At 39.4% G+C, this 12,044-nt stretch overlaps 1 protein-coding gene across 9 annotated transcripts in view; it reads left to right on the forward strand.

Moving 5' to 3' along the window:
• phldb1b (pleckstrin homology-like domain, family B, member 1b) overlaps positions 1-12,044 on the forward strand; it is a 117,332-nt gene that overhangs the window by 27,017 nt on the left and 78,271 nt on the right. For 8 of the 9 annotated variants that reach the window (XM_063907753.1, XM_063907752.1, XM_063907756.1 and 5 more), the window contains 3 exons: positions 778-879; positions 4,744-4,867; positions 6,284-6,454. In XM_063907753.1, coding sequence (XP_063763823.1) covers positions 778-879; positions 4,744-4,867; positions 6,284-6,454 — 397 coding nt within the window. Of the gene's footprint in view, positions 1-777; positions 880-4,743; positions 4,868-6,283; positions 6,455-11,230; positions 11,637-12,044 lie in introns of those variants that run through there. The other variant, XM_063907759.1, reaches the window with a different exon arrangement.

Raw genomic sequence — 12,044 nt, forward strand, 5'->3', positions numbered from 1 at the left:
CATTTTTGCTTTAATTCCCTCTGGCTCAGAAAAGAGTTTTGCACAAAAGTGTTTCCAGATAGAAATTTTCCCCAACATTTGTTTTTATTTTTTGTGATTAACTGCTTCCTGAGGCTGACACTGCTGCTGGATATCCTTCACTGGGAAGAGCAAATAAGATACTGCAGCAGTGTGTTGTTATCCTAAGGGCAGAGCACATCAGAAACATATTTCCCATCCTCGCTGCACTACACTTTAAGGATGCAAATGACTCCGGGTGTACGCTCTGATACACTGTGAATGTGATTTCTAACCTCTCCATGTGTTTATCTATACTTCGTATACTGAATCTGGCCACCCCACACGTGTACGGACATGGAATATATTTATAGTTGTTTGCTCTGTGCTGACTTGATGGAAATGGCCCAAAACTACTGAGTAAGAAGGGAGGAATTTAGGCACAGTGTGTGTTTTTCATAGTGACTGAGAGACAAGAGAACAGCCAAGGTGGCTGATTTCCAGCGAATGTGTCAACTGCCAAGAGATTTAAATGCATGTGTGTGTGTGTTACTTCCTCTGAGCGCGTTGCTAAATGCTGTCTACCATCTGTTGTGTGCGTGAATGCGCTGACAGCATGAATCACACCTTGACACATTAAGGCAGAGTAGGGAGGGGGAATCCCATTAAGCAGGATTGTGATAGTTACTAACGGTTGTTTTCCCGCAGAGATGAAGTCACCGGTGGACACTTTTGGTTACTCATAGTCTGTCTGATTAATGTTGTCATTTCCTCCCTCAGGACCTGCATGCGTCGCAGGGAGCGGGGGACAGCTCAATGGACATGGACCGGCTGAACAGCAACATGCCCGAGTGTGGACGGAAAACACACCAGGTGCTACAGGTGAGTGTGTTTTGGGGATGTGGATGATGGGAGAGGGCATGGACAGGAAGAGCGAGCCATAAGTTATCTGTAATGGTGGAAAGCACCAGCATTTACTGTTCTTTTTTACTTGAGTATTCTGATGTATGATACTTCATACTTCTGCTTCCACTGTGCGATATACACTTATGTGCATTTACACTTTACTTTCTTTGTTACGATTTAGTAACACTTTGTTTAGGTTTTTTTTTTAATGCTGCTATATTTTATTTGTTTTTACAATTTGTATTAACGTGGGCTTGCCTTTTTAAAGGAGCCCTATTATGCTCATTTTCAGGTTATATTTGTATTTTGTGTCTCTACTGTGACATGTCTCCATGCTTTAATGTTCAAAAAGCTCTTTATTTTCCTCATACTGCCTGTGTTGCAGCACCTCTTTTTACCCTCTGTCTGAAACCAGAGACCAGTCTGCTCTGATTGGTTAGCTGGGTAAATCTGTTGTAATTGTTCAACCACTTAGGGATGAAATGCTCCTTAGCCTATCATGTACAATGGTTTGGAGTGCTAGCTAATAGAAGCTGTTACATAGTGATATCACTACATTTAAGATGTCTATAGGGTGAGAACAGCATAACTAAATACAGATGTTTCCCTTTAAAATTCCTCACACGGATTCATTTCAATAAATGTTCAAATAATCCAATTCCTAATAAAATAATTAGTAAAGAAATTGTCTCTGGATTTAAAACTGTCAAATAATAATTTAGGGTAGTTTCAACTTCAGCACATATAACAGTAACATGCTGCTCTTACATTGAGAATTTAGTATTAATTATTATTATATCAATCAAACCAGTATTTTTATTATATACTTTAATACAGGGTACTTTCTTGTTTTGGGATATTTTTTACATTGCAGTATTTGTACTTTTACTCAAGTAAAGGTTCTGCATACTTCCACCACTCGTAAATAGTGTCAGTTTTGTTCCATGTTCCCATAGTGGGCCATTACCACACAGTAAGCACTCTCTTCTCCTCACAGCAGCTTCCATTGATGTTTAAATGTCACTACAGCGCCTGCCCTGACAGATGTTTGGTACTCAAACTCTCCATGGGTGATGGAAAGAGTTGGTGGCCTAACTGAAGGGAGGGGAGGAGGGGGTACAGCATGTCAGGTCAGGTGGTACAGCTGGGTGGGACTCGTCCTGACAGCATATGTCAGGATGTGTAAAGCTTGAATCTTTAGCCAGAGTCAGTAATTAGACATAGCCGGAGATTGGATGTCTGTGTTTCCCAACTGCTGGGACAATCACATTAGGTGTTAATGGGAGGGACGGGTGTGTGTGTGTGTGTGTGTGTGTGTGTGTGTGTGTGTGTGTGTGTGTGTGTGTGTGTGTGTGTGTGTGTGTGTGTGCGTGTGCGTGTGCGTGTGCGTTTGTGTGTGTGTCCTTACTTGGGGAATAAATTGGCGACTAAAGTTTGGTCCAAATTTTTAATAAAACAATGTTTTATATTTACTTGCATATGTTTCATAGTTATAGAGAACAAGAAATGGAAGACAAAACTTCAAATGTTATGTTTTCTCTAAAGATACTGTGAGAATGTATAGTTTTTCATGTCTAAAGATCTTTTTTAAAGGCAGAATAGAGTTGTGCAGTAATTTCGGTATACAACTCAGACAGATTCAAGATCCAAGAACTTTATTATTAATATGCATGCAAACAAAAATCACTGTTGTTCTATTAAGCACTTAGGGCTACATCCTTGCATGAACAGTGCTATATGACATAATAATTATTGATTTAAAAAAATGTATTTAGTTCATTTATTTTTGTATTTGTTGTTTCGGGCTCTCATCAATAGTTTTTTAAACCTCACACATATTAAAAAAATTCACACAAGAAAATTAGAAGAAAAAAAAAAGGTATGATAACATAAGGGATGAAAAATATTCATAATATGAAATAAAATAAAAACCAGACACAATCAGTCTAGTGGGTGCAGGTGCATGGAAGTGACTTATAATAAAAAGTAAAAACTGTCAACAACACAGATTATGTTGCATATTGGGAAAAACACTGAAATACAAAATGTTCTGAGAAGAGAGTATTCACCTTGCATGCCCTCATCACACTACATGGTGCTCTCTGCAGCAGGGTGTTGCAGTGTTCACCACATGGGAGCAGCAGCACACAGCAGATGAGGCAGAATGAGTCCTGCAGTGTTGGCCCTGCCCCCCTGTTGCCATCACTCCCAGTAAAGCCCCCCCATTGCCTCCCAGTCTCAGCAATCCTCTTAAGCTTGACCCCACTTCACCGACAGCCCCAGCGCAATCACATAATCCTATTAGCACACACAGCTAGCTAACTAGCCGAGAGTCAATGACCACGTACAGGTTGTAAATAAGAAATGTAAAGGGTCTCAGAAGTAGACAAAAAGATGCTGTCGCAGCAGGTTTTAAAATGTAAATCCTCGTGCCCACCAGAGTTCATTTAACACTTCACCTGGCACAGAGCTGACTTTAGCGGTGAGTGCTAAATGGTCAGCAGTCACTGTTTCACACAGCATGTCAAACTTTGGTGTGCTGAATTATAAAGGATGCTAAATCATCTGTTAAATTGTGAAGCAAAATGTGTTCACCTGCGAGGTTCCTGTGAGTCAGATGTTTTTACATTTTGATGTACAGTGTTTTTATTGAAATACACTGTTATTTTGATTTGATTTGGATAAAACACTATATTGAGCAATACTTAAGAAACACAACAAATCATATGGTCAAATGTGGCAGCCTAAAACACATGTGTGACGAATAGGTTTAAAAGATAGAGGTTTTAATTTGAGAAAAGAAGGAATAGCACAAATAGATCCAAGTATTAAAGAGGCCCTATCTTGCCCCCCCCCCCTCTTTTTCTCAGTTTTTCTCTTTGGAATAATTGATGTTACACAACAGTGGAAGTGGTTTATTATTTTGAACCCTGGGAGGCAAAAAGAAAGAGTCATTTAACAGTAAGCAGATGACTAAAAAGCAGAATATCTCGAAGCGTCGCTGTGGTGAAAACTGCTCTTCACAAGTTGATCTCATCGAGTGCCCTCCAGGAGCTCCATGTTTCTTAATTGCAGACTGCTGTTGCTATGGCGACGTCCCTTCCCCCTTGCTGTGCCGAGAGCACGCAGCAGCGCTTTAGGCTTTATGGGGGGGATACGACACACACACATACACACACTTCCTCTCAGTGTGTAGCATGATATGTTAACTGTCTATGGAAATGACCTCCTATAGCGAAACATAAGTGAAGCAGGAAAACTGCAGAGTGTGCAGGACAGGAATATGGTATCCTTCCTCAGTGCCACATATTCACTGAGTTATGCACAACTAACTGGTACAGCTAATGGACAGTAAACACTCTGTTAAGGTCCATGGTGTGCTGTTGACCAAAACTCCGTACTCAGTTGAGGAAATAGAGAAAAAAGATGTGACCTCTTTACTTTCGAGGAGTAGATTACATGCAGTACGTCGCAATAACCAGTGTAAAATAACAAAAGAATTAAATGCAATCAGGATCACGTACCATATCACAAAGTAATTCTTTGATAAATCCAGATTACATTGGAAAAAGTGCAAATAAAGTCACATTGTCAAGGATAACTTTTTGACTATGGCATTTATTTTAAAGAAGCATCAATGAAATGAAAATCAAAATGATGTCATTTTATAACGACCCTCTTTAAGAACCCCAAAAATCCTCCCGTTTTTTGTTATAGGTATACTGCATATTTAATTGTTTTATCTTGGCAAAAGAAATTGAATAGATAAAAAGATGGATACTTGAGGTTTTTAGGGTTGTTTGTTTTGGTTTGTTTGACTTTTCTTTTAATCCTCTTTAGAGCACTCCTCTGGACCTATTTGAGACGGGAAAGGGTCTGAAGTTCCAGGCAGAGCGCCCCCACCTGGTGAGCCTGGGCAGCGGACGACTGAGCACTGCCATCACTCTGCTGCCCCTTCCCGAGGGTGAGACCCCGCTGCGACACCCACACTTAGCTTAGCCTCACAGACTCAAACAGATGCTAAATTCATAGAATATTAGAATATCGATTGAAGATTGCAGTTTCGTTTTTGCCAGAAAACATGCCATATCGTGATATAAATCCTTATCAAGATATGAGATGACATATTTCCCAGGGCTAAGTCATACTTCAACATCCCAGTATCACAGTCACTATTTATTTTGTAGCACTTAACAAAGGGCCAGAAAAGATGCAAACACACACACACACACACACACACACACACACACACACACACACACACACACACACACACACACACACACACACACACACACACACACACACACACACACACACACACACACACACACTACTATCTCTGTTGACCTGACCCTGTTATCACTCCTCTATCTTTCTCTTGCCCTTGTCGGCCTCTTTGTGTTTCCGTCTGGTGACCTCTTTGCTCTGTCTTTGATGCCTTGTCTGTCTGTCCTCTGTCTGAAATACCAAAAAAAACACAAGGGAAGACATTAAAACTAAAGTTATTGCACTCTCAGATGGAACATCACTTAATCACTTAATTTGTGGATCTGTAAAAATCTATTTCTGTCCGTCTGTCTGCCTCTGCAGGCTGGTATGCAGGGAGATTCCACAGGTTATGTCCAGGCAATGATAGTGTGTGTGAGTCAGTGTGTCTGTGCAAAGGTGTATTTGCTTGTTACGCTTGCCTTTGAACATTTTTATTAGCTTCTGGAGGGCGTTACTGCAACTATTGTTACTAGGTAGAAATTTCCACAAGGACCGGGGAGGGGGGCCATGTCCCGATTCCTTTTATAGACACTCTGATTATTGTCCCGCCACAAATGTTGATAACTCCTCTGTCAGTTACTACTTTAGTCTCTTTAGGCAGTGAGAGAAAATCCAGCCTTATTATGCCCTGGGTTTCGCCTCATAGGTTACAGACAGGCAGACCTTAGTGATTGCTGGAGGTTGTTGAATTCAGCCAGAATGAATACCTGCCTTTTTTGTACCAAGTTAAGGAAGATAGTAATATAATTACTGGTTAGATCTCAAAATATGAACTTATATGAACAAATATCAATCATTTTTAATATTTCTTTCCAAGTTATAATTTTTCCTTTTCTTTTAATGTATTTTATGATGTAGTTGCATGTGTAGGGAGGAATGATAAAGGTTTGGATATGCTGCGGTTTCTTACATATTTTGTATGGTTTTGTATGGTTTAAAGACCTTTGATATATATACATATATTAACAGGTAATATTGATCAGCAGTCATATATTATTATAGAAAGAAGGACCTAGGAATCCTCCTAACTCCCTTATTTCCTTTTGGTTCATCATAAATGTATCGCACTGCCCCACATATATTTCTAATGCTTCTTTTTTTCCCCCAGGACGGACTACAATGGGTCATGGTCCCATGGACATCAACCTGCAGGGTCCCGGAGTGGCTGCCCAGCACTGCTACATCGAGAACAGGTCAGGGGTCATCACGCTGCACCCCTGTGGGAACCTCTGTGCCATCGACGGGCTCCAGGTCATACAGCCCGTCCGCCTGTCGCAAGGTAGGAATTACCAAATATAACTGCAGTTTATACTTACCATAATTTTTAAGGAGAAAAGGGAAACAAAATTAGTGTCCAGTGCCGAGCAATACTTCCAGATGTTAATACACTGTCATTATCAAAAGAGTGGACATCTAATTTAAAGAAGCATTTAACGGTATATGCTTTATAAATAATACAATTTGTAGTACACATTTTCATTTAGGCTACTTTTTCTTTAACTATCTGAGGTGCAGACTCAAATTCTGGTCTTTTCCTTGGGGATCAGGCCCCAATACATGGACCACAAATTCTACCAATCCGGCTATGCACTGGCCCTGTAATACATTTTAAAAGTTATCTTCCCAACCCTGTGTGAGTCAGTACAATCAGATAGTCGGCAACATTAAAATCTCATATTTTTACCTTATTCTGACGTTGCTTATACTTAGAATGGACTTCCATTTTCTCCACTGTAGATGAAACATTCAAGGAAACCAATAACCAGACGTAAATGATATGTGTTTTTACTGAAGTGTATGATGTCAGTAAGAATCAATCCATCACCCCTCTGCCACAATGGAAACACAGAGTACCATTCAGCAGTCTGGGCTTTTAAATAGCCTTCGATTTAGAAAGAGCCTGAGGTTCCTGGGGTAATGAGTTAACAGAAAGAACCTGTGCATGCAGATATTGAAGAATCCAGAGCGAGAGAGGAATTGATTTTCAATCTGCTACATACTGGGTGGTGGATCTTTCGGGCACTGTGGAGAATTTTTACAAAAATGATCCCCTGGGATTGGCTTTCTAAAGGTACAGGATGGCTTTTAAATGAAAGTAGGAAAGCGAGGGCAAAGGTTAACTGGACGCATGATTAGATATATCTGTCTACTACTAACAGAAACCCACTGAGTGAAAGTCACAATGTAACTGTAAAGAGCTCGCTGAGTATGGAACTTAGAAAAAGAGGTGTACGGACATCCTAAAGGGAAGGTTCAGGAAATATAATGGAATATTAGAGAATTCACCAAATGCATCATGTACTAAATTGGTTCTCACTCATTGCAGTATGTGTTTTTTTTTTTAGATGAGCAGCAATAGAACTGCATGTGATATCTGCACACTTTCAGAAGTTACAGGAAATATATGTTCTGGCTATGTGATTCCTAACAGTTTACTCACCGATCTTGGGACATAGCAACAGCTTCAAGGAAAACTTCAAACCATCAGTTGTAGATTCATTATTAACCCTGTATAACCTTGATTTCTTAAAGATAGCTTTGGCCTTCTCACATTCCTCAATAGTAGACAAGGAATCCAAAAGCAGAGAAAGGTGATGATGAATGGAAGTAAATGGGGGTCTTATTATAAACTATATAAACACATCATTTTTAAAAACTGTCCCACAACTCCTGCAGTCTGGACCAATGCTCATTTATCCAGTCGTATTTTCAGGACTTCACAAAAACATGCATTTTAAGTAAAACCATAGTATTAAAAATGCTTCAGCAATATATTGCAAAGTATATCAATGAGGTTTCAACTGTCTGAGCAGACTTTGTTCCTAAATGACGGTCTTTTTAGTATGAATTATACATATATTGGGCATTGGGAGACATCCACTGTATTTGTCTAACTCTTAACTGTTGAAGCCTGATATTAACTTTGGTTAAACAGAACTCTAGATTGTATCCCAATAATTTGCATTGATTGAAAGCACGTTTCTTCTTCCCCTTGTGCTTATTTAAATATATATATATTAATAACAACTGTCAAACAAGGTTATTTCCCCTCAATTTCCCAATTGATTGATTGATTGATTGATTGATTGGTTGGTTGGTTGGTTGGTGAATTGGAATTGTAACTATCATCAAGCCTGTTTTACCGTTTATATGAACAGCTGAATATTGTTTCTGCAACAGATTTATAAAGAGTTAGCTCGTCCTTACAGAAAGCATGGTTTGGCACGTTCCTTTTTTCCAATATGTAAATCCCCTCACAGATTTCTTAATATACCATCACCTAAACTTGTCGTATGAGACAAACACTATAGATGTTGCACTTGAGTAGGTTGGATTACAAACATCTACATCACCAAAATCCTCCACGCTGCTCCTAAAAAAATCTATTAGGAAGTGAAACTGTGAACTACGTAACTGTTGATAAAGTCATAGAAATACATGGAAGTTTACCTCAGTAAGTTATGAGAACGAGGCTAAGGGACACTACCAATCATTACACACAGGATGTGTTCTTCCTACTCTGCTGCTGCTGCGGTGTAATCACACAATGTAGTATGATTTCTCATACTTTAGCTTTTAACACGTAAAGTACAAACAAGTACATACTATCTCCACAACTATCACTTCTTTACAGTTTCCAGTATGTGTGGACTATAGTCACTTGACCTGGACTTACTTTTATCAAAAATGTGGTGGTTTTAGACAGGACTTGATCAAATCCCAAATTAACAAAAAATGTCTTTATCCAAAGCAACTTACAAGTGATTTAAACCATAACGATACAAACTCAGAACAATACAAAAATAAAGGTAGATTTGCTTCAAATATGCTAAACCATTTAAGTGCTGGTGCACAAGTTGTACATTTGTTGTTTGTTTGTTGTTTGTTTGTGTTTAATGGCCAAGGTAAAAGCAAAACAGAAGACACAAAATGTGTAGACTGCTGGTTTTCTTGACACTCAGTGCCCCAGATCAACTTAGTGTGAACCAATTCGACAGAATCAAATCATGTTGGAGAAAATAACCATAAGGAGAAAACATACGTCGCTGTGCGCCAGTTGGTAACCAAATTTGTTATCATTGAAAAACCTAACTTTGGTCAACAAAAAAAAACAAAAATGTGTGTTTAAAATGGCATCACAATTGGTTAAGAGGGTCTTTTGAATTGAGGTTTAGGAATATGACTTGATCTCTCCTCTGCTATCCATTATTTTGCTTGGCTTTATGATGTGTGTATGTGCAGTAGGTACATGTGTGTTGTATGTGTCCCTCTGTCTTTTGGTATTTCATCCTGCACTCTGGCTGGGTAACCTGAGCGGGGACACAGGGCTATTTATACTGGCCCTGAACCCCAGACAGATCCCACTTTAGCCCCAGAGGGGGGGTCAGGCTAAAGAATGAGTGTGAGGGTAAACCAGAGTTCACTGTCAGAGCTGTAATGACAGCATGAAGAGCTGCAGTAGTCATGAAATGTAATTGTTGACAAGGTGTAATCACTTCCTTCGGTGTTAAAGTGGGCTGATACAGACCTGATCTACAGCAGGAAGTGGGTCAGACAAACCACGCCCATGAGTTATGAGTAATATATTGAAGTTAACTTAAGAAGAGAGCATGAATCATTGTTAACCATGACTACACGCTGATGTGTGTTTCACAGGTAATTTGATGCTGTCTGCAGTCATTTCTTTTTACTTTGCATATAAATATGGCTGTGATGGCTTTGGCTTTATTTTGAGTTGGAAAATCAAGCAGCAACAAGTCAGTATTATTACAAAAAGAAAATGTGCTCTGAAAGTGTTTAGTGGTAATCTGCTTAGATTTACAACACAAGTCAGAAGAGCCGGTGCACAGAAATCCCGACAATGAAAGGGCATGTGAAGGCAGTTTCTTCAAAGCGAGATGAGCTGACGTTTGTAGGGGTTAAATGTTGATGCGAAAAGTTCCCTCCAGATGGTGTTTCTCTCCCACACACCCAGGATATCTCAGTTTGTTGCTTTGATTTAACAAAATGTTATTTCTATATCTTGTGAGTCACTGTACTCAACAGAAATTCATAAGAAATCCAAATAGTTCTTTTTTAACATGTGGTTTCATAAGTTTGACTTTCTGCTGATGCATGTAGCGCCGTTATTCTGTACCACATTTTCCTGACTATAATAATCTGCTCATTCTGGGTAAATGACTATTACCATTTCACTTTTTAAAATATATTTGGAAGGCTTAAGCTACTTTGATGCTACGTTCAACACATTGATGATAACGTGATGCACTGTTGATGAATAGATTTATGCTACTCCATCATGACAAGCTTAAACAGGAAAACACTGCTTTCACAGTATTAGTGATAACTGTAACAACATATTACAACTTTCACATGGCCAGTTTTTCAGTAGGAACACATTGACTATATTTAAAGTCAGTGGGAAGGACAAAATATCTTAACCAAGAAAATGATGGCACATGCACTATCATAATACTTATTACAGAGGCTAATGTGCCTCAAGGGAACACTTAACCTGAATACTCCCTTTAATGTTTATTTGGATGGCTTCCACATACATGTGTGGTTATTTGGCTTCACATTTGTCCTTTAATACAGTGATGCAAGTGCAACATGAGAGAGAGAAACACCTTGGAACGCTCAGTAGCTGCTGCTCTGTATCAGATACAATTAATTAATTATTGACATGACATTAAACCCTAGAACGAAAACTCAATTCAGGCCACAGTCTGAAAGATCCTTTAGGGTTTAGAGTTTGACATTTATTCTATACATTTTACATTTTCTCTTAATATAATCTTTATTCTAAGCATTTCCAGTTTGTTCAGGGCTTTTTTTCTGAACATTCAGACTTTCAATATCGATGAATGAATCATTGTTTTGATCAGTGAAGTTCCTGTGTTGTTGAAGAAGATGTGTGCCACCCGGCAGCAGCCCCCCCCCCCCTCTCTCTCTCATTGCGCAGCCCTGACTCAGCTCAGGATCCCCACCTTCTTTTATTCCTCACTGCTCCTCCTCTCTGGTTTCTCACCCAGTCCTTGCACCCTGACAGCCCGACTCTCTCTGCGGGCTGAGAAGTGACTGAGAGCCGGCTGATTCTTACAGCAGCCCCTTGGAAAGCATCTTTACTAAGGGACTATAGCAGGGAAGGGACAATGGACAACAATGACTGTAAAATCCTGCATTGCTTTGAATGAACTGGGATATACCAACGCATCAGTGGATGAACCCGTGATTTAACAAGTGGGCAAGCAGCTTTTGTGGACATTCAGATATCTTCAGAATATATTACGGCTTTAAGGATTATCATAACAAAAGCGCGTCGGGACAAAACCCCATAAACGCTCCTGTTGTTCCTCAATAATTCGAAGAAACGGAGAAAAAACACGTGGCTTTCTGTAAAGGAGCAGAGGCGATGAAAACAACGGAGGGAGAGAAGAGTTACATTCATTGCAATTAAAGTGAGTTGTTTTCTCTTAACTGCGTGCTGGTTATAGTAGTTTCGGTGGCTTTAAATCGGTGGTTGTGGTGGTGTTTGCTTTCAGCACTTGCCGGGCTTGTAATTAGTTGTAGCCGGTGGATGGAGTTACGAAATGTGGGGAGACAACTGACAGAATATAGTTATTTTAAACTGGATCCAATTGGTTCCTTTTAGTTAGTTTGTGTGACTAGCAGGTCACATAGTGTAGGGAAAAAGTCGCCAATGTAGAAAACAAAATGTTGCATTTCTTCACGTTACTTATTCAGTTGTTTTCACTCATAAGGCACACTTCCGCCAAACTCCGCTTAGAAATCGGACACATGTAACATTGTAGTTTTTAACTGTTAAACTAGATCTAATAAAACATTATTCACAACTTTTAACAAGT

This window comes from Eleginops maclovinus, chromosome 18 (assembly GCF_036324505.1).
Source record: "Eleginops maclovinus isolate JMC-PN-2008 ecotype Puerto Natales chromosome 18, JC_Emac_rtc_rv5, whole genome shotgun sequence".
Lineage (NCBI taxonomy): Eukaryota > Metazoa > Chordata > Actinopteri > Perciformes > Eleginopidae > Eleginops > Eleginops maclovinus.